Here is a 22,745-nt window from a genome sequence, read left to right on the forward strand (position 1 = left end):
GCAAGACTTTTGTGCGCTACGTTTAGGGAACTCCATCTCATCTTTCCTGGGTGTTACATATTGAATGTTGTTAGGGACTTCGCTTCAACCGTTTTCGAAATTTCCGAGCTCTCTTTTAAGTGATTTGAATCAAAGTAGAAAAATGACTATAGAGATTTGAATCTTTATCACACTCTTTAACTATTTATAAAAAATATACAATATTTATCCTATTACTATCACTTCACTCAATTTTAGAGATGTAGATCCAAGAAGGAAATACTATTGAACAGTGGCATTTACAGCAATACCAATGTGAAATGTGGCAATGGATTATAGAAATTAGCATGCGATAATTCACAAGACTCAACAACATGCTTCTCGTGGAAAATAGGCGAATGTCGGCCAAAAGGTCCAAAGCCTCTATAAATAAAATGCCGATCGTGGGTTCACGCCTCGTAGAGACCTTCACTCCGATGCAAGAACCGACTCTTTGACTGCGTGCTCTCTGACTCAATCATATATCTCGAAAGCCTGTAATGACCGGTATTACCAGTCGTAACGCCAAATAGTAGATGGATTGTATAACGCGTATTAATTTTGAGTAGCAAAATCAAGGTGTTACAGCAGCAGAACGTTAAAAAGTATGATTTAATAATTTATGGAATTTGCAAATTGAACAAATATTAAATACTTACTTGCTTTCCTCCGGTAAACTACACCGAGCAATGCATGGGCAAGTAATTTAAGATAAGGGAACTTCCTTTAACTTTTACTTTTCGGTGAAAATTGAGAATATCACAACCGCGACACTGATATTCTTTCTAATTACATAGTTCACAACTGCTTTTTTGTTGGTTTTGAATGGCAGCAAAGTGTTTTAATGCAATGTGCACTTAGATGTGAATTATATGCTTACTGTGCTACACTTCACAACGCAACAAACTAAAGGGCTGGTATTATTGAATCCGTTCGTAGCGGCGGCGTACGTCTCGACACTCATTTTTCTTACGTACTAGATGGTTGCTACAGTTATTTACCGCGGTGTTGGAGGACCGGGCAAGGTCCTTGAAAGAGAACAGGTCGAAGCGCTTAGAGTAAATTGACAGAAAGCCATGGGAAAATTTTGACAGTTAAAGTGAACATTGTTTATGTTTAGCGATGGACGTTGCTATGGAGTGAATGAGAGTTTTGTTCAGCATTTTACATTCAATTCCTGGTAGAATATTTGAAGAATTAGAATCCAATTAGAATATTACATGACTGATACAATCCAAGGATCTCTTTTATCATTCGTAGCCGGGTTATAAGTAAATGACGGTATGCATATTGTACCAGTGTGTGTCGATTGGATGTTTCATTTTACTCTCAGTGTTCAATTGAAAGTAAAAAGGACTGCTTTAACCCAGTTGGAACATGTTAAACATATCGTTTTTCCAGCAGGACCGTTGCAAACGGTAGTGGTTTGTGGTCACGGAATGGCAAACAATGAAAAAGGTTATCAATGTTTCTGGATACAGAGTAGACTGCAATTACTTCTCCTTTATTGTCCAGAAGTGATTGACCGCAAGAAATTTAACCAATATAACCTTCCTAATAGTAAATTCGTCCACTTTTGCGCGTTAACTATTAGCCGTTTGTTTGTAAACACTTTTTCATGAAACTGTCAAAAGCGAGCTGAAAATGGCAACCTAGCAACGGGCTTTGCATCGACCTGTTCTCCTTAATAGATCTTGGGACCGGGCTCAAAAAATGTCCTGCCATCCCTAGAATTTCATGTGAGCGCCGTACGTTCCCGCTACGAACGGATTCAATAATACCAGCCAAGGAAATGGTAAAAAACAAGTACTAACTGAGTTTTTATTGTGCGTTGTACAACATTTGAACCTACCTTACGATTCTAAGTTATATGCACCATCAGCGCTATGAATTGTTAATTTGATTGAGAATTTATCAAAAATATTCCATAGAATCTGTTATGAAAACAAACATTTTTCAAAGATGACGGACGACGAAAGAAAATTAGCTGTCAAGTCATTTCGCCTGGTTTTCGCCGTAGCAAAATATAAGGAATAATTATTTTAATTTTATTTAATTTGACTCCAAGACTCATGAATTTCTGATATGAATGATTCAATATAATCCTAGCAAATGGTTTTTTTAAGTAATCAGAAATTTTAAACAATATTTTTAACATTCCAATGACATTTTTCGCCCCTCGGTAGAATCAAGTTTGAGACGCACTGTACACTGCATATGTCAACATGCGCTTCAGAGTGTTCGTGAGCGAAACCGGAGAAGGTCGTGCAATTCACACCGTGAACTTTATTTTTCCCGATTTTGCCTCGTAAACTGCAGCAACCCCCCTCAAAATACACTAAAAATGTAAGTAAAGCACTTATTATTCGTAATCATATCGAGTTTGGTCGGGAAACATGTTTTCCTGGCCGAAAACTGCGGTTGAAAATTTCGTCATCCGCCAGCGCTCCGAAAGGGGCAAATTCAAGATGGCGGCCATAGAAAAGAGCCATAGAAAATTTCTCCTTCTGCAATTACCTGCCCTAGTTTCCGCACAGTTGCTATGGATTGTACGCTCAAGTGCTGGAAAAGGTTAGGTAACGCGATGGAATCGGTTTTCCAATGCTGCTGGAGCACGCTAAACGGTGACTCTGGCATCAGAAAAGCCATTGCAGTGCATATACTGGGCTGGAAATGTTTTATTGATTTTTTTGCGTCATAAATTAAAGCGCGTCTTACAGCCATGGGGATACAAGTTCCATGGATGATTGATTTTTCAATAATGAGTCGGCGCACTGAGAATGCAGTTGTGTGTGTGTGTTTTTTTTCTCATTGCGTTTGACTCTTTTGTAATCGGATTATTCTGTCTTTCGCAGGTACGGAAATCGCCCACAGCCTGGTAATGGTTTCGGACGCGGTGGAATGCACGGTGGCGGTCGTCCAGGAGGTCCGATGGGCGGTGGTTTCCGTCGCGAGGGTGGAGCTGGCGGTTACGGTGGAGGCAACGGGGGGTCGTTCGACCGCCAGTCGCAAAATGGCAAGAACCTCCGCAACGTGAAGTGGGAGCCGGAGGATCTGACGCCGTTCGAGAAGAACTTTTACCAACCGTCGGCCGGCCTGATGGGCCTGAGCGTGTCCGACATTGACAGCTACCTCGACAAGCATCAGATCACTCTGAAGGGCCGCGACGTGCCTCGCCCCAGCATGGAGTTTGAGGACGGCGGGCTGCCCGTGTACATCATGGAGGAGCTGAAGCGCCAGGGCTTCGCCAAACCGACGGCCATCCAGGCCCAGGGCATGCCGATTGCGCTGAGCGGTCGCGACATGGTGGGTATTGCACAGACCGGGTCTGGCAAGACGCTGGCCTACGTGGTGCCGTCGCTGGTGCACATCCAGCACCAGGCGACGATACGACGCGGCGACGGCCCGATTGCGCTGATTCTCGCGCCCACCCGCGAGCTGGCGCAGCAGATTCAGCAGGTCGCGACGGACTTTGGTTCGCGCGTCAGCGCCAACAATACGTGCGTTTTTGGCGGCGCCCCGAAGGGCCCGCAGATCCGGGACCTCGAGCGGGGTGCCGAGATCGTGATTGCCACCCCCGGGCGGCTGATTGATTTTCTCGAGCGCGGCATCACGAACTTGCGGCGCTGCACCTACCTGGTGCTGGACGAGGCCGACCGCATGCTGGACATGGGCTTCGAGCCGCAGATCCGCAAAATTATGGGCCAGATCCGCCCGGACCGGCAGGTGCTGATGTGGTCGGCGACCTGGCCGAAGGAGGTGCGCAATCTGGCGGAGGAGTTTTTGGCCGACTACATACAGATCAACATCGGGTCGCTGAACCTGTCCGCCAACCACAACATTCTGCAGATCGTGGATGTGTGCGAAGACTACGAGAAGGATCAGAAGCTGATGAAGCTACTGACGGAGATTTCGGCCGAGCCGGACACGAAGACGATCATCTTCGTCGAGACGAAGCGGCGTGTCGACGACATTACGCGCATCGTCAACCGCAATGGGTGGCGGGCGGTGGCCATCCACGGCGACAAATCGCAGCAGGAGCGCGACTACGTGCTCAGCACATTCCGTAACGGGCGCCAGGGCATCCTGGTCGCCACGGATGTGGCTGCCCGCGGCTTGGGTAAGTGTTTACGTTCCGCCCTTTGCTGGCACGGTTTATCTAGGATTCCCGTACATCCATACTATCCTCCTTGAAGCAAGGATCAGAAGTGTGTGGCAGACTTTGAACGCAATCGCTCCCTCTCTCTCCCCCCCTGAAACAAACATTGCCAACGGTAAATGTAGAGATTAGCCCGCTCTGGCATATTCTGTAACCTTTGCAACCATCAAAGAGTTTGACGTTGTGTTGCGGGGCTGCATCATACCGCTACAGGGGACAGTCTACATATTTACCACTAGATGTTAAATACCACTTTATCATCCTTCAAAAAAGCATACAGTCTCTTGTAAAATCTACACACGCGCCTTACACACTATATGTTCCGGACTTTGCTCTCTCTCTCTCTCTTCAACTCACTGTTGGGATAGTTATTCTGCTGTTCATGCACCTTTACCGGAGGCATAGAACTTTCTCTAGCGCAATCTTACATCATCTGCAATACGATAAACAAAATGCTCTTAACCCTTATTACTAAATCTCTTACATCGATCGACCAAAAGCCTTACGAAAGAGACACTGAACTGGATCGATGAAACGCTCCAACCTCTGGGGCTTGTGTTTGTCGATTTAGACGAAAAAGCGAATGCCAAACCTTGTCAGTCAATTGATTACTGGCCGAGATCTTGATATATAGTAACGCATTAAGCCTAAGAAGCGAGTGCCAAATGGTTAGATAATAATGTGTGGAGCCAAAACAGACATATCAACGCAATACTGCTCATAAATTAGCAAAATAATACGCCATTGTAGCGCATGTCGCTGCAATACACACACACACACACACACACACACACACACACACACACACACACACACACACACACACACACACACACACACACACACACACACACACAAACCTACCCTCAGCCATAATACAAAGCCTGGCCGAGAGCTCTCTGAGAGCGCAAGCGGCAAGTCACACCTGCTTAAAGGGATATTCTTCTGTATTTGTTTGGACCGATTGTTTCTATTGCTGTCTAGCGGAATCGAATGGTTAAAACGGAGTGAGAGTGTAATGCTGTAAATGAGCAACAAGCATTATCCAAAAAACCGGTTTTATGTATTTCCTGTATTCACAACCCACGATAACGTAACATTAAAATTTACAGCGGCGTCAGTAGCGGTGTTACGGTTTTCTCTGTGGAATCGGGTATGTAAGTATGTGGCGGTGCAACGATTCTTACTTCTTTCAGCTCACTCAATCACCATCGCGGAGTAGGATGAAAATCATACAACGGAGGGGGCGAGCAGTAAATTGGTAACATACATACATTTATTTCCATTATCGTGAATATCAGGAAAAATATAAAATACAATAGTAATTTATCATATGGCCGGGGAGGGAGGGAATCGTTAGTTGGTATCCGTCATCGTCGCATCCACAAGAGCTTCTGAACTGTGTGTGTTTGCATGTTTGGGGAGGCTTTCGGTTGGATATGACACGGAGGGGGATGAACTAACTACCCATTTCTACCGCCAAATGGACAAATGTTTACTTACTCACAGCCGGAAACACAGAACAAATATGGAGGCAGTTGAACAAGCAGTGTGCTTTTTGCTTGGCGCCATTTTTTAAAAACAAAATTCATTTAGCAATTTAAGACCCACTTACAATACGGCGCCGGTTCAGTTTTGCTTTTAAAAAACGGGTACGGGTAGAAATTGTTAAAAAAAAACTGGACCTGTTATACAGAGAACGTTAGCCAAGAGCGTGTTAAATTTATCGTATATAATTGTATTGTATATGATGGTGAGCTCTCTATTCCCTAGTTTAAGAATAATGTTTGTTTTTGGTTCCTTCATTGTTAAGTTATATCGTTTCCTTTCGTCGTGCCTTGTTGTGTCGCCGTGTGCCGCTGTCGCTCCATTCCGACTTGCGCGCAAGGTGTGGTGGAAAAGGTGACCAAAGGAAAGGTGCTCTATGACTGGCTCATTAAACTAACCGAAACCACTCTGCAGGATAACGTTTACCGATACACTTACCGTTTTATATTATACTGCTGCAGTATGCAGTACATCACCCACACGTACCAAGGACTTTGCAACCACTCACGCCCACCCTGATTCTATCACCTAAGTAATATACAGCTCGATTGTGGTTGCGTTTGCTTTTCAAAGTGATATCGATGGGTTATGGAGAAGAGGGCGCTTGGGCTCCATAACTGAATGCCACAAAGCCACACCGAAGAAGCTGAGACGTGTCCGCCAGTGTTGTTGTTTTAAAAGCTTTTTAAACCATTTAAACTGGACAGATGTGTTAAACAGCCGCCATTCCGATCATAACACACGCGTAAGCATAATGTTCCATTAGTGCTGCTCTTTGGTGTCCTACCTTCATTTATCATACACATAGGCTGGCTGCTGCTACTGCTACCGGCAGGTATCCGATTTTTCCGAGGAGAAATTCGGTATCGGTTGCGGTGGATCTGATTCTGAGGTATATAGACATGATTCTTGTCATTCTGAGTATATATAGACATGATTTTGCAACAACACGCTTACAACCAACACTGTTTATGATTTCCCGTTTTTGAGTTGTTCCGTTTCTGCACGACAAATGTATAATTCATGTTGCGATTTGACCCCATATCAGATACATCAGGCTTTAACTCTGTCCATCAGTTTAACCTTCCGGCATAGACTGTTCAGCAGAAAACCTTCCCCCATCTTCTTCGGGCTTGATGAATGATGGACCGTTGGCTACATCTGTGTGCACCTTTGATTGTATCTTCCGTTCTTACCACACACTAAAATGACTCTCCGAATGCACTTTTAGCCTGTGGGTGTCTGTTGTGTGGTGTACAAAAGCAACAAAACAAAACAGTACCGCAGTTCCTTACGAGTGAGTGTGAAACGTTAAACAATGCGAAGTTATAATATGTACGTGAGAGCTTGCAGAAGAATGCTGCTTTTGCTCTCTCACTCTCTATATCTCTTAGTGTGATCTCCGGGCCAATGGTTTGACTGTACAAAGGATGAAATCGGTTTTTTGTGAACGTTTGTAAAGGATGAAAGCGCAGATATTTTGACCGTAAAATTAGCTTTTTTAAAAGGAAAGAAAAAGTTCGATCTCCGTAGTACAAGACCCCTTTTTTGTGAGCACATTTGCATGTACATAACGCCGCCGTTTTTCTTTCGCTTTAAATTAGAGGATCATATCGATATCTTTGGCTGCAGTTGTTGCATGTATTTGTAAAAAAGGGGTATAATTAATAATTTTCACGTTAGCGTCGTTATAAAAAAAATAATTACAAACATTCAAAATTACGTTAAACTAGAGTGAATCCGGACCAAAAAAAAAAGTAAAAAGAAAACGGAATACAACAGAAAGAACAATATGCTGTATCGAACTTTGTAAAGGAAATATCTGTGGTTAATCGTTTGCGTCTGTTTGTGTCTTCCTGCCCGACGCGCCCAACATTAGACCGCGTCCGGCCGCGTTGGGGTTGAGGGTTGATGCAGTTTGCGATTGATGATTTGTGAGATCTGGTTAAAGAATTGAAGAATAATGTTATCCCACGCGTTAACTTCCACATTATGTTCGAAACAAGTCTACCCCACCCCACCCTCAACATTCCCCCCTTCGTTCCCCTTCACTGTCCTACTGTTTCGTAAAGCCTTGACGTATTTGTAGCAATTTGCACTAAGTATCGCGTCTGCTATTATACGAGGTCAATCTTTCGTTTCCCCTTCACTACTAGACAAAACCCCCTCTTTTTTATAATACCACATTCCTTCAGAAATAACCGAACTTTTCGGTGCTGTAGAATGCTCCTGAGCTTTCAGTTTTGACCTCCTCCAGTTCTAAATAATTTATTATTATATTTTTTTTTACAAACACTATCCACACCTTGGTCTTGTGTGTGCGCGTGCGTTTAAATCTCTCTTTAAATATTTTCTCCCCACAACAACACCTTCCTCCCATTCTCTTTTGCGATATGTGTGTGTGAGTTTGTTTGTATGTAAGGGCAATAATTCGCCCCAAACTCTCGACAGTGTACTGCGAACCTTTTTGAACCTTTTTCTCTAAATACGATAAGCGAATAACACATACCTTCCTACCCACACCTCCCACCTTCAACACTCGTATGCACGACGTGCGTGTGTGTGTGCGTGTGGTGTCACATGTCTGCCCGCAGATGTGGAAGACGTAAAGTTCGTAATCAATTACGACTATCCGTCGAATTCCGAAGATTACGTGCATCGGATTGGTCGAACGGGCCGCTCGAACAATACCGGTACCGCCTACACCCTGTTCACCAACTCGAATGCCAACAAAGCGAACGACCTGATCAACGTGCTGCGCGAGGCAAATCAGGTAGGTTGTGATTTCCTTTCCTTTGTTTAAACGCCATCACGCCCGTTTTTTAACGCTCTTTTTGTTCCCGCCACGCACACAGGTAATCAATCCGCGCCTGGTCGAGCTGGCCAAGCCGAGCATGGGCAAGGGCCGCCAGCGGTACAACAACCACCGGTTCGGTGGCCAGCAGAACCGTCCGCCGCGCGACGGTCCCTACGGTGGCGGTCCGCGTCACGATGGTGGCCGATTCGGTGGACAGCGGGACGGTGGAGCACCGCCAAAGTACGGTGGTGGTGGTGGTATGGGCCGCAGCGACGGTGACAAGTACGGTGTAGCGTCCCGCGCAGCCGGCGACAATCGGCTCTCGATGTACGGCGTGGGAGCCGGGCTGCCGCCCCAGACGCTCGGTGGACTGGCGGCCAGCACCGCCATGGGTGCGAAGCCGCCGGGCGTTGGTGCCGGCGTGGTAGGCCAGCGTCAGAGCCGCTTCTCGGGACCACCCTCGTCTGCGACGGCTGCGGCGGCAGCGGCCGCGTTCGCCTCCAGCTACCACCAGCAGCAGAGCAAATACCCCGGCGCCGGCTCGGTCGGCGGAGCTGGTCTGGCCGGTGCGCATCCGTCGGCCGCAGCGTACGGTGCGTCCGCCGCGTCCTACAAACCACAGTCCGCGCCCGGCAGCGACCTGTACGGTAGCAGCGGCGGGTACAGCGCCCGATCACAGTCCTCCGCCCTTCCCTCGGCAGCGGCCGCAGCAGTAGCCGCCGCCGCGTACCAGTACGCAGCGAACGGAGCGACACCCGCGTTCGCCTATCCGCCGCCGCAAGTTGTTCTCAACTAAGAAGGAGGAGGAGAGTTAGGGAGCAGAGGGGAGCACATTAGAGCTTAGAACACTTCAACTTTCATCCCACTAATATACCTTAGGGTAGTATGATTTAATTTAATCTTAATATGAACTTGAATGAACACATATTTCATTTCAAATTAGTTTTAACAATAACAAACGCAGCAAACGTAAACATGTATTTGGGCGTAAACAATGTAAACCCACGAACACTTTCGCTGCTTGACCAAGGGCGAAGAAAAGGCGTCTCCATTATCCCATCGGTTATTTAGTTAAAGCAAACACGTTCATCCGGTCGCTTTTGCGCGAAGGGTTTGCGCGCACGCAAGGGGGGACGGCTTCGTGCAGTTTACGGACATGAAGCGATCAAGCTGTTTAGTATATTGCGTGATATATTTTAATCGTTTCTTCAGCTTTGATTGGTTTTAGAGCATTTTTCATATATTTATACCTTTCGTCCAATGCAGAGCAATTAACGTTTCGCGATACACAGCAATAGCACAGTGCGAAAATGTCTAACCCTATTATATTCGTAATGGGTGTGAACATTTTTCCAGTGGCATTATGAAAGGCAGGATGAAAGTTTGGCGCACTTACCATCGGCTCCGGCAGCTCTCGAAAAGCTCAATCCGTTTTATTTGATTTTCATACTCCCAAATTCGATGGCCTGTGTCCGCGCCCCACGTGTCCCACTGGAAAACGTTCGCGTCACACCTTAGATGATTCCATTATTTTATCACTAGATACGCTTGTTGTTGCACTCTGAGGAAGGAAGGATACAAAAAATGCATTAGAAGAAAAAAACAATAATGCACTTCTAACCTCTGGCGCCAACGCCAACACAGCAGGTGCAGTGGACGGAGAGTATATTGCACCCGTTCTGGTAGGTGCATCTCTCTTCCGGTCCGCCGGCTGTGCATTGTAGGTTTTCTTTTTTGGGTTCGGAAGTGCTTCGTAGTGAATTTCGAAGAAATTTATGTGAACTCTACCAAGAATCGCTAAACCTTGAATTGTGTACTACGATATGAAATATACAGTGTAAAGAAACAACAAAGTTGCGGCACCGTCAACATTTACTGCAGCAACATTTTCTTCTTCGCAACCTTACTACCACCACCATCATAGAGCAACAGAATAGCGCAGCAAAGCCAAGGTGACAAATTTTAAAATGTAAATATGAGTAAAGAGTAAAACTGAAGGACAACATAGAACCATTCAAGTGTACCACCGCTCATTCCCGCCACACGCCACAGCAGCATATACACAGCGAGAGTAGAATAATTCAAAGAGTTATTCAAACAACCGTTTGTTGTACGTGTGTGTGTGTATATATGTGCGTGAAAGGTGGAAAGGGGGGTACGATTAGCCAAATCTTAACCAGCAAACGATGGTTCAAACACAACACACATTCTTCATAAACAGAATATGTCAACGATTATTATTGTATCTCTTTATATAAAACGGTCTAGTAAAGACTATTTTAACAAAACATACACACTTTGGCACACACTTTACGGAAGTTTGTTAGTGAAAAAAAGCAAAAACAAAACAAGTGACAACCAAAACAAAAGTGCAACAGGAAACAAAAGAAGTAAAAAAAACAAGTAGCGCATATACATGTATGTATCCGGTAGATTAGTGTGCATTTTTCGTGCATCAATGGTGTATTGTTTCATCGTGGAAATATGGTATTTTCCCCCTTTTCCCTTTAAGCTGTTTTCTATATAACAAAAGATGAAGAGAAAAAAAACACACATTACTGTGAATTATTCAAAATAATTACATTGAATGATAAAATAATAATGCAAGTGCAAAAAAATAAAAGAAAGCAACAAATCTTGAACTTTATCTCACATTGTAAAGCGAAATAATTCTGTAACTCCCCCAGAACGGTTCAACCGTCCCTCTGATTGAAGGAAGTAGCGGAATGGAGTGACGATTATTTTGAATGCACAATAAAGATAAATTCATGCCAATTGAGGTGTGTTGGGTGTTGGTAAATCTTTCCGAAATTAAGATGTGGTTTCCGTTTATTTTTTGTAGGAACGGGGTACAGATCCCCGGAGTTCTCCTGTATAGAGTAACTTTGAACCTAATAGATCACAGGTTCACCGTTAAGTTTTTATAGCAACAGTCGTATACATTATGATAGAAGATTGATTTTGATTTATTTTCATGATTTGTTTATATAACTTTATATATTTCCATTTTTTGGTTGTTGCATTTTCCGCACCTCCAATTACATTAAAAATGTTGTTGGTCATAGCATGTAGCCGCGTACATAAAATAATATGCATGTTTCTTAATACATTTTGATTTTCAATAATCATTTCAGTCCAACATGGTCGAATATCTGGAAATCATTGTTAGAATACTGCCGATCAAGTTCTTTAGAATTTCCATTTCAAAATCCTCCGACGCTTCCGAAACGGCTCCGAAACACTAAGCTCAGCATAGATCCGTCAAACAATGATTCTCCAGATATTTTCCACTCGGTTAAGATCCGGAATACGGACAGAAGGTATAATCTTTCGAATTCATTTTACAAGATGTGAATGTCAAATTAAGCTTTCCTATTGCACAAAACCTAAACCTCATCTAAAAAATTACATCTTTACATTACATTACAATTACAAATTACAAAAACCTAAAAATTACATATCAAGAAGTATTTAGTTCCTTCCGTAGATCAGGACATGAGACGGTAAACCCTTCGGAAACTATCTTTTCATCAATTCACCTAGTGCTGGAAAACGATTTTTCAAATAATTAAATGTTTGTTAAAAAAAGATTTTTACCAAGATTCTACCGTGCCCTACTGTTGTGGCATGTTGAGTCTTTTTTTAATAGCGGGTATTCTTTATTTAGAAGCCCTCACCCTTCCCAACAGTGCTAATCCTGCGAGGGGTTTCCCTGTCGGATTCTTGGGTCATTTGCCTCTCTCATACCGTGCAAAAGAAGCAGCTTAATCATTTGTTGTTATATTAAACTAGCCTATCGCCTAAGACTCTCTTCATTATTTGGCCATCAGCCCCTCCTTTGAAGCTATTTGCGCACCCGCCCTTGGATTAAACTCTGTCGGTTAGCTGAAGACAGTCGGTCCGTCTACATGTACCGAGGCTCTTCGGCCGTCTGCTCTGTCGTCACCGCCATCCCTTGGACGATTTATTCGCTTCGCCATGTGCAGCGATGGGCTGCATCCCGCGGTGACGCTGGTGGTGTTGCTGTTGTAGATTCTGGCAAATTATATTCGTTTCTTTTTACGTTCAGGTTCCAGATTTGGCGACTTTTTCATTTTTGTCCGAATAATGTTGAAACTGGACTACAAAGCCTTCCGAATTGTTTCTTTACAGAATGGCAAATTGAGGGTGGACTTGATTCTGGAGAGTGAGATGGTGGAGTTTGAGACCAAGTTCACAATTCTTTGCCTGTCCCTAGCAGACAGCTTCGATTTTTCGGCTTTCGTTTGATCGTAGCATATTTTTCTGAATCACTTTCACTAAATCACTAAATGTAGCTTAAGATGCCAATAATACTCCAGTTATTATCAGTCCTTTTACTTTATTGTGCAACGACATTTCAGTTCTGAATGCTTAGACGTCACATGTATCCAAGAGAGTGAACGTGAGAGCTGCGCATACCGAGCAAATACAGCATAACCTATTGCAGAAAGCCACATTTTGTTAATGCAAGCCTGAAGTGGTAGTTTAGTAGATATAGTGCATATAGTTTGGTAATAGGATTGTCATCGTTTCTTCCACAGAGCAGCTGCATAACAGCATCACATTAGAAAATAGTAACCATTTTATTTTTAACCACAAACTGCTAAATCATTGTTGCTAGTCTAACTTGCTAGACGATGGAACAACTTCGAAGAGTACTTGAATGAGAAAGGTGAGTTTGTCTGTAAGTATAAAAGAGGGGAGGTGACATTTGTAAGTAAGCTTGACTAATTTGTAACAACAGATGCTGCTGGCTGACTACTTACTGATCCATCTGGGTCGCACTTTGTAGTACACGAACGGTGTGTAAACCAGCACGCCGCTCAAGATGAACGCCACCGCAAACAGATACTTCGGTGACGGATCACTAATCACCGGCACGATCGAGAGGAAGATCGACACCGCCAGCGTAATGTACGGCACGATCAGCGGCACCTTATACGGCCGGTGCACGTCCGGCTGGGTGCGGCGCAGGGCCAGCAGCGCAACGACGGCTGCCCCGTAAAAGAACCAGATCAGAAACGACGCGAACTCGATCAGCGTCTCAATGTTGCCGACCAGTATGAACGCGAGCGCCAGTATACCCTGCATTGCGACAGCCGGAGCTGGTGTAGCACGGCGTACGTGAATGTATGAGAGCGGTTCCAGCATCTGTCCCTCCTGGCTGGCAACGTAGCAGAGACGCGTCACGCCAAACTGAATGCTGAGGGCACAACCAAACGTGGCCAGCGCAACGCCGAGCGGAATCAGAAACGAAAACGAACCGAGCGCACGGTCGCCGAAATCGATACCGACCGCTTCCGAGGCGATCATCTCACCCATCGAGAGGACTGTCATGTAGGCCAGGTTCATGAACACGTACAGTCCGGTGATGATCGGTACGGCGATCATGATCGAGCGGGGAATGTTCCTTGTGGTTGATTAAAATTAAAACCGAGAAAGAAGCCAATAATAAGTTGCGTTGCGAGGGGCAGAAAGAAGCCGCTATACTTACACCTCCGGCTTCTTGATCTCCTCCGTGATGGTCGTCACGCTTGACCAGCCGTCGTACGCCCACAGCCCATTGTAGAAGGCGAGCGCGATGTGGCCCGGGCTGGTGTTGGTGCCCTCGAACCCGCCGGCCAAATTTTCCGTATTGCCAATCGCCAGCTGGTACACGCCGCCAAAGATGACCACCAGACAGGCGAACACTTTGCAGAACCCGAACACGTTGTTGATGGTGACGTACAGCTTCACGCTGCTGAGATTGATGTACGTGATAATGCCTGCAGAACAAAGGAAGAATTTAAAGCAAAACTTTTTGGAATGGGGCGCCACCATTCGCCATTACCTAACCCCAAGATGCCTATCAGCTTGATAAGCAGATGCAGATCGTCCGCCGCCATGTACTCCAGCCCGAGCAGATGCCGGAAGGGCAGTATCGAGTACTCGGCGAACGTCAGTATGATGACGGCAATCTCGGCCGGCCGCAGGATCATCACGTACACCCACGCACATATGAAGGACGGCAGCGGGCCCCAGAAGGAGTGCGACTTTTTGAATGCCTCGATTAGATAGGCATACTCGGCGCCGGACCGTGGCACGACCGTACCGAGCTCTGCGAAGCACAACGCCCCGAGCAGTGAGATGCCACCGCAGACGGTCCACACGACCAGACAGAAGCCGACGCTGCCGGAGTAGCGCAGGGCCGCGGTCGGTGACACGAAAATGCCGGAACCGATCATCACACTGATGATCACGTTAATCGCCGACATGAGGCCCATCTCGCGCTTCAGACCGCCGCCACCGCCCGTCTTCGGTTCTGATGCTGCGACCGTCATGATGATGCTGCTGCTGCTGCTGCTGCTGCTGCTCTGCTGCACACTGTCCGAGGACCACTTTCACTCTGTTCCGTCTGAGGACGGATTTGATAAGAACTGTCTGCTGCAATCAGGCTGGGCAGTATGAAAGTTCCGAACACACTACCCGAACACGGGGAGGGAGGCTACGAAGGGCTGCTGGACAGGCCAGATGGTTTGGCACACATGACGCGCGCGTTCCTCGTGGTCGGGGCGTGTGTATCTGCAAGAGAAAAACGAGTTGGCTGCATGTTATCACTATCTCGCGGTGATGTCGCTAAAATTATGCATTGTTCAAGTTGGTTGGAGTGAACTCCTAGCGCGGGTTTTAGAGAGTTGTGAATGATTGCCCTAACATCGAACTACTGCGCGGAGGCGCGTTGACAACAAGAGACGTGCTGCTGATGGTGATGAGTCCATCAACGGAATTATCTTATCGCTTGCGAGAGTTCTCTCCGCTCTGCGTGTTGTACTTCAGGTGCGGGAAACTATACCAACTGCTGCTGCACCCGGCATGGCAGGGTGTCATTAGCCAATAGCTAATCATCGAACCGATAAGGGCATCTAGGAGTCCCGGTGCGGCGTATTTCACTGGCGCTAACGAAAGGCACAGTGCGAGAGAGGAACGATTCTGGAAGAAGGAAGGATGCAGACGAACCTAAAGGGTCAGCCCTCTGCGACAGCTATCGCATCGCAACTAATCCCGGGGAAGATAATCTTCTCCCATCGAGGACGTTGCCTTTCCTATCGATCGTCTGATTGATGGTCGATTTATGAGTTGCTATCTTTCCATGATCAGTACTACCTCTTGATAGTACGACTTTTGACGCATACTATGCGTCTTATCTGGGTAATAGGCTCATACTCAAACCCCAAACCGCCACATCTCCAACTCAAGATCACGGCCTGATCATGAGATCGCACGCATAGCCGCTGAAGCTTAATTGTGTCTGCTTTGACGGAAGTTGCTAATTTTCCCCCTCAGTGCTCATCTAAGTGGGCGAAGAAATGCCACAAGCCACCAGCATGTCTCTTGTCGATGCCGTTAGGCACTTATAAATAGGACAACGCCCCGAGTACACAAAATATTGGTTTTACTGATTATCAGCACCAAAACGTTTGCCAACACGAGTGAGGTGTTGGTGGTACAACTTTGTGAACCCGAATGATACTGGGGGTTTGCTCGTGTGGCTTTGCTGAAGAAAAGGCGGTTGCCTCCACACTGCACTCTACGGCTGGTGGTTGGGGCAATACATCATTAATTTACCATCCAAATTGACACCATCAATCGATTCGGTGTGGTTCGCGGGGTGCATAGGGTATAGAGCGTGCGAAAACTTGTCAAACGCCACCCCCTTCGGGATGGATCAATGAAAGCTACTAGACATAGCTTACTTTGAGGGGTGTTTGGGAACGGGTCGTTATAGTTGGTGGCGAGGCCCATTAGCACCATACAGCGCCCGCCTACTGTACCGCAATGACGACAATCAAACCGAACTCGTACGCACACATATTGGCGGACAATTTGTTTGATGGCTACTACGCACCAGCGATATCTACGGAAGGTGAGGGATGAAGGGTGGTAAAATCGAATATAATTGAATGTCCAGCGGGGCCATAGCATGGAACTGTGGCACCAGTAGTACTACACGAGATTTGCTAGTAAGGCCCCCGGACCACGTGCTAAAACGTGCGACCGTATCCACCTCGCCATCGGGGAAGTTCCATCGTAATGGGATTAAATTGGAGTCTATCTCTCTCGCACTGTACATCTATCCGTGTGTTCTCGGTGAGAAATTCCGGCACTCCAGTTTGTTAATCGGTTTCTTTTCACCAACAATTGACACTTCCGTTTCTATTGACACTTTCATCAAAGCAGGCGGAAGGCAACACGTTAACTAGCAAGCTGCTGCTAAGCTCCTTGGATAGTTGTTTGTTCCAGACCAGAGCCCAGAACCGGAGCACAAAATCAGACACGCACATTCGCGACCCCTATTGACCTGCGGCCGCCCAAATAATCGCTGCTCGCCAAACGGATTGTTTGTCCTCCCTTTTACGAAATTGAGCACTGATAACACTTTCATCAAGCACTGCGTCACTGTGCACCGAAGTGGTGGCCATGTCCAACAAGCTAACCTTCAAAACGCGGTGCGTTGAATGGGTCTAGTAATCGGGGAATAATTGGAGCCGCCCCCCGGGCCTATTCACCTGCACCATTTCTGTAATTCACCTTTTAATGATGATGATGATGATGGTACGGAGAACGAGAAGAAACTCAAACGATGCTTTAGTAGTATCAATGCACCACAAAATGATAAGCCGGCTCTGGTTGGTTGGCGTTTACTGGGGAGATTGGTTCACGCGCACACAACGCTAGTGCGAAACGATCCCGAGATCCACCTCCGAGAAGCGACAGCGTGATACTGGTAGGATGTGCGCGCCTTCCAGAGGATCGCTCTCCGGTTCGTCGTCGTATGCCGATAGACTGGTCGAAGATTGCGAGCATCATTGTTCGCTTCGCGCGCTCTCTTGAGGGACCGCATCTTGCCTTGAGCAGGGTCGGGTGAATTGGTTAAGGTTGAATGAGTTATGCTACCGATTAATGCTGCGGGCAAACGCAGCATGTGGTTGATTCCTGCGCCCGAGGAGGACGAGAAAGAGCGGCGAGGGTGGGATGAATCTCGGTTCCAGTCATTTCTTATCATTCGGGGGGAGCTATTGTGTATCAATTGGTTTCGGAAGTGAGTTTTTTGAGCTGGCAGCCGTCGTGTGGAGCTGGAGCGATTGCTCCGAATTACGCCGGCAAGTGGATAGCCGGCAATCATAGAAAGTAAATCCTTGTTAAACACATCACTTACATTTTGCACAATTCAATTCTAGGTTTTTGTACGTTTTCTGCACAAAGATTGGAAGATGATTTGTGCACTGATCTCGGATTTTCGCTTAGAAGATGAACACGCAATGTGGGAACGATTTAGACTGCGCCGATCTGCAAGCAAGCAAACGGTAAGCAAAATAGCGCAGCAGGACGTCAAGAATTTGCAAACGAAAGAAAGGGAAATTCAATCCTTTTTTTACACTGCTTCTTTCTTATGGCCACGTTGAAGAAGCTGAGGTAGGTTTGCGAATTCCCCTTTTTTTTAATTCGTCTTTCACAGGACTCACTCCCAAATGGAAGAAGAAACGTATCCTTTTGAAAAGAGTTGTTACCGTTTTTAAAGCTGTAAACGAGGAAAGGGATGTAATCCTACGCAAATTTATACATAAATTGAATATAAATTTATTAGAAATTTTCAATTTTTATTTCTTATTTTATCATGAAATGGTCACACAATTTTGCACAAATTATTTAAGAAATAACCACTTTTAATGATTTTTATTCATTAACAAATCCGTTATATTCAAAATCGATTCTTCCAGTAGCGCACACCCTTGCTGTTTCAAACCGATCTAAACTTCAATTGTGATGGCAACACTGTCCCGTCGTTTGACAGCTGTCCATGGTTTGTTGTGTTGTTGAAAGGAAAAACGTAAACAAACGCGCGCACTCATTACTGTTTCGTGAAATTTTATTAAGAAAAGCTAGTTAAATTATGACCCGCCACGCTAGAAATTGTACTGCCGGGGCCGTTTACACGTACCACGAGAAGAAGAAGGATGCGGCCAACTCGGGCTTCGGCACAACGTCCCGTCGCATCGGGAAAGATTCGGTCAAGAGTTTTGACTGCTGTTCCCTCACCTTGCAGCCGTGTCGGAATCCAGTAATAACGTGCGTATTCTTTAGAAATGGTGGAAATCGTTTGCTTCACACTAATAGTTCCTTTCGATTGCAGTAAAGATGGCTACCTGTTCGACAAGGAAGCGATCCTGACTTACATCATCTCGAAGAAGAACGAGTACAGCCGGAAGATGAAGGAGTACGAGAAGCAAATGAAGCAGGACGAGGAGGAGGATGCGGCCAAAGCGAACGCGGAGCTCCAGAAGAAGCTGGATAAATTCATTTCCACCGAGAAGAACATCGTCAGCAACAAAGCAGTCACACTGAATGGTAATGGAGCATTTGTGGTTCGTTTTTCGTTATTCTCGCAACCTTTCCTCTTTTTGTTTCTCGACCACCAGCAGAACAGCCCAGCACGAGCGGCGCCATCTCGAACGTGTCGCTCGGCAAGCGTAAGGAGCTGCCCAGCTTCTGGGTACCGTCGCAGACGCCGGCCGCCAAGGTGTCGCGCATCGAAAAGCCGGACAGCAAGATCTACTGTCCCGTGTCGAACAAACCGCTCAAGGCGAAGGATCTGATCGAGGTGAAGTTTACGCTGGTGAAGGATCCGGCCGACAAGAAGTCATTGATTGCGAAGGAAAACCGGTACATGTGTGCCGTGACGCATGATATCCTGAGCAATTCCGTACCGTGCGCAGTGCTGAAACCGACGTAAGTTTTAGTGGATGATTAAATTTGTATCAAATTCGGTAAAGAAATCTTTTCCTTGCTGATTGTCCTTAGCGGAGACGTCGTTACGATAGAGTGTATTGAAAAAATCATCAAAAAGGACATGATCCACCCGCTGACGAACGAAAAGCTCTCCGAGTCGGATATTATACCACTACAGCGGGTAAGCTGCTTCGGTAGAAATTGTATTAGCAATTCAATTTTAATAATCTACCCTTTTACCCCCATAGGGCGGTACCGGTTTCGCAACGACGAATGAAAAACTGGAAGCCAAAGAGCAAAAGCCATGTCTGCAGGTTTAAGTGTGTGTGATTCAGTAACTTAAAGATTCAAAACTAAATAAAAATGACCTAGATGCTAAGAGGGAACCTATTTCGCGACGTCCTGGTCAATCAGAGAGCAATTCAGAAAGAATGAGAAAGTAGAAGTTGTAATCAAAACGAGAGCGATAGGAAGTGATATCCCGTCGTGAAGCTAATCGAGGTCAGTGCAACGTCTTTCGGACCGGTCAAACACCCTGAACCGGCACACTCTGCTCTGCAGGACATAGTTGCAGCTGGTGAAAGGTTACGGCCATTCGGCAAACTTGACACTGACACCGCACAGTAAAGCGGCACGGTAAGAGCAGCAATGCGTCATACGGCTATAAGTACCGGTAATAGGCCAACCTCTCCACTCCCACCCTCACTAACGGCGTGTGCTACACTGTATATGCAGCTGCAGCGCCGATAATTGTCGTGCCCGTGCCACGTTCGCTCGATAGACGGTGTACGGGATGGGTTTGCGGAATGTTTGTCATTTTTATCTAACCGTCACCGGACCATAATGGCACACGCGCGACCGCTATTGAAGCGTTGGCCTTCGACGAGCCCGATCAAAACAACTTGCCCCTGAGTGGGTGGGCGGAGAGGGGATTTAGGGCTGTGGGGGAAGTGGTTGCGGGAACTGCATTTCGAGTTGCATTGCATGGAGAGAGAGAAAACAAAAAAAAACAACCACTATCAAAACCGGAAATGAATGTACGGTTTTTTTCTCTTTTTACGCAAGTGTGTGTTTATGATCTCCCCCCTGCACTTGCCCTCCCACTGAAGGAGGCGCCCAATTCAGAACGTTTGCAAATATTATTGCAGTTTATTTGTTTGGATTTGGAGTAGGCTCTCTCCAGTACGCGATCGCGATGCGCGCACGTCATACGTAGGTACGTTCGCAACCCGATCTTCCCGTAAAATCTAACAAAAAAACTCGCCCGTTCCCCGACGGTGCCTTGCGCATGTTTTACAGTTTTGCTTGTTGGCTGCACCGCACTGCATCACACCGCGGGTTTGTCCGTGACTGGGGAAGGGCGACGGGGCGATGTGCGACCTTCGGCGATAGTTAACGTTTCTAGCGAAAACCGACGGCGCGCAAGCCGTTCGCGCGGGATCTATGAGGCAGTTTTGATAGTGGTTGTGGCGCGAATGAGTGAGCGAGTAAGATGGAATGCGCACTTCGGTTGGTGCGGGAGGGATTTGTGCGGGGCCTCGGTTTGCGATAATATAGCGCGTGTAGCGTGTTTCTAATGCCACAACGATTGCACTATTGCACTATTGCAGCTGCACCGAGAGCGAGCGAGAGCCAGGGGTACGGTTGAGTCTCTATCGCGGTTTTTGTTTGACTATTGGCAGATGTTTACTCAGACTGTAGGTCAACGGAGTTTTGCTCGCTGTAGTGCATGGTATTGTGTGAAGAATGCTTTTGCATTTCTATTAGTTTTTGATTCGAATTTCGTTTTATTTTGTAAATAATCAGTGTTGATAGCATCTTTGTCAATAATTTAAATTGGAATTTATTTTTTTGAATAATATAATCTCAGATCGCAAATTCGATACAATACTCCTGCTCATATTGTCGGTTTTGTATAGCTTTGTCTAAGGTTGTACAGCGCGCCTGCATTCTTCAGCAGCAATTAAGCTGTAATAACGGACAAAACCATTGAACTATCCCAACTGTATTAAATGATAACTCAGATTAATTCATATTAATTTATCATTTATAGCTACAGCTCTTACAATGAGCTTCCAAGATATGAATTTTGTTCAAAAGCTAAGCAATTTTACTTTAAGCGTGAGTTATGCAAGTTACACTTCATTTCTTCGTCCGGGTGCTCTTATGAGTGGGAACTTAATTTGGATACTAAACATGTTTTTTGCTTACCTTTTTTTTGACAAAATGCTCTACTTTTTTAATGTCCAAAGTGTCCGCAGTTTTCCTATATTTTAGTCATGTTGAGTTTCTGTTTGAAACGTTGTTATTTTGACATTATTTGATTTTTGTTCAACTTGTCAGCTATTGAGGGTTAATAAACTATCTATGATACTAAAAATTGAGTCATATATTTCAATACATTAAAAAAATTGCTCTCAACTATCGAAAGAAAGCAAAGCAACAGCTTAAGAACGAAAGAGGATATGGAACATTTTGAAATATGGATTCATTTATTTGAGGATATGGTATTATTTATTTATTTATTTATTTTGTGAAATATTTGCATGGCCTTCGCAGTGACCTAAGCAACTTAAACCAACTATCTTAACACTATGTGCTACTTCTTAACGATCTAACATGAATTGGGACCAAGAGTGTTAAACAAAGCCAATAGATGATGTTTAAACGTATCGATAGAAATATTATAGAATAAGACTAGTATATGAATAAAATATGAAGTAAGTATGAATAAGACGAGTTAAAACTGCGAGATATATACAACGAAGGTTCGTTATAGCTATAAAGTCGCCTCCTACGGTCGATACTTAAATGTTCATAGTGTCTAAGAATCCTTGCTGGAGTATCTACACTTAATCGTGCTAAAAGATCTGGAACGTCGATACTGAGGTCATAAGGATGCAATTTAGAAATGTACTGCATGGTTCACCGATTCCATTTTAAGAGTACCTCGTGCTTCTAATTCGCGATCAAGAGCATTTTTACACTAATAAATGCAGTAATTAGCAATAAACTTGGATGGACTTTCAAGGTTACGGCTACTTGGAGCAATCTACTAAATGATCATTTCCTTTAAAAACTTATTTTTTTATAACTCCATCGTTTCAAAGCGCTTTTCAATCTATTGCTTCGCTCCTACTCTCAAATCAAGCCATTTTATTCTAACGGGCTAATCGCAACAGCTCCTCGCTGTAGGAACGTGCCTTCGGTATACTTACTTTATCAGGAGACACTACACGCGTTACTACTCTACAAAGTAGCCATTTTGCCCCAGCTTCCCGTTCACGATCGAGACTAGAGACAGAGAAAGAGAGAGAGAGAGAGAGAGAGAGAGAGAGAGAGAGAGAGAGAGAGAGAGAGAGAGAGAGAGAGAGAGAGAGATAGACGGCCCTTGTGCATCGCCACGATTGACCTCCCTATTTGATGCAGTCGCCC

The 22,745-nt window shown here is 45.4% G+C and overlaps 3 protein-coding genes across 6 annotated transcripts; 2 read left to right on the top strand and 1 right to left on the bottom strand.

Annotated features, from left to right (window-relative positions):
• The first annotated feature begins 1,786 nt into the window (after positions 1–1,786).
• Positions 1,787–11,297, top strand: LOC121594439 (ATP-dependent RNA helicase dbp2-like). The gene is made up of 5 exons (XM_041917684.1): positions 1,787–1,813; positions 2,205–2,364; positions 2,874–4,138; positions 8,320–8,498; positions 8,581–11,297. Coding segments are annotated over exons 2-5 (2,184 nt in total). The 5' UTR covers positions 1,787–1,813; positions 2,205–2,362; the 3' UTR covers positions 9,319–11,297.
• Positions 11,298–13,107: 1,810 nt separating this feature from the next.
• On the bottom strand, positions 13,108–17,826 carry LOC121594440 (b(0,+)-type amino acid transporter 1-like). 2 transcript variants are annotated; one of them, XM_041917686.1, is made up of 5 exons: positions 17,740–17,826; positions 14,374–15,104; positions 14,038–14,308; positions 13,310–13,953; positions 13,108–13,225 (listed from the first exon to the last, which is right to left on the bottom strand). In XM_041917686.1, exons 2-5 carry the CDS (start codon positions 14,861–14,863, stop codon positions 13,161–13,163), a joined length of 1,470 nt encoding a protein of 489 aa, XP_041773620.1. In that variant the 5' UTR covers positions 14,864–15,104; positions 17,740–17,826; the 3' UTR covers positions 13,108–13,160. The 2 variants fall into 2 exon arrangements, with proteins under 2 accessions (XP_041773620.1, XP_041773619.1); XM_041917685.1 differs by lacking the exon at positions 17,740–17,826 and adding an exon at positions 17,112–17,204.
• On the top strand, positions 17,800–19,717 carry LOC121594441 (nitric oxide synthase-interacting protein homolog). 3 transcript variants are annotated; one of them, XM_041917688.1, is made up of 6 exons: positions 17,800–17,887; positions 18,305–18,650; positions 18,715–18,929; positions 19,001–19,310; positions 19,383–19,491; positions 19,559–19,717. In XM_041917688.1, exons 2-6 carry the CDS (start codon positions 18,475–18,477, stop codon positions 19,628–19,630), a joined length of 882 nt encoding a protein of 293 aa, XP_041773622.1. In that variant the 5' UTR covers positions 17,800–17,887; positions 18,305–18,474; the 3' UTR covers positions 19,631–19,717. The 3 variants fall into 3 exon arrangements, with proteins under 3 accessions (XP_041773622.1, XP_041773621.1, XP_041773623.1); XM_041917687.1 differs by having other exon boundaries at positions 17,805–17,887; positions 18,302–18,650; XM_041917689.1 differs by having other exon boundaries at positions 17,805–17,887; positions 18,302–18,650; positions 19,004–19,310.
• Positions 19,718–22,745: the final 3,028 nt, after the last annotated feature.

Source organism: Anopheles merus, chromosome 2L, assembly GCF_017562075.2.
Source record: "Anopheles merus strain MAF chromosome 2L, AmerM5.1, whole genome shotgun sequence".
In the NCBI taxonomy this organism is placed as follows: Eukaryota; Metazoa; Arthropoda; class Insecta; order Diptera; family Culicidae; genus Anopheles; species Anopheles merus.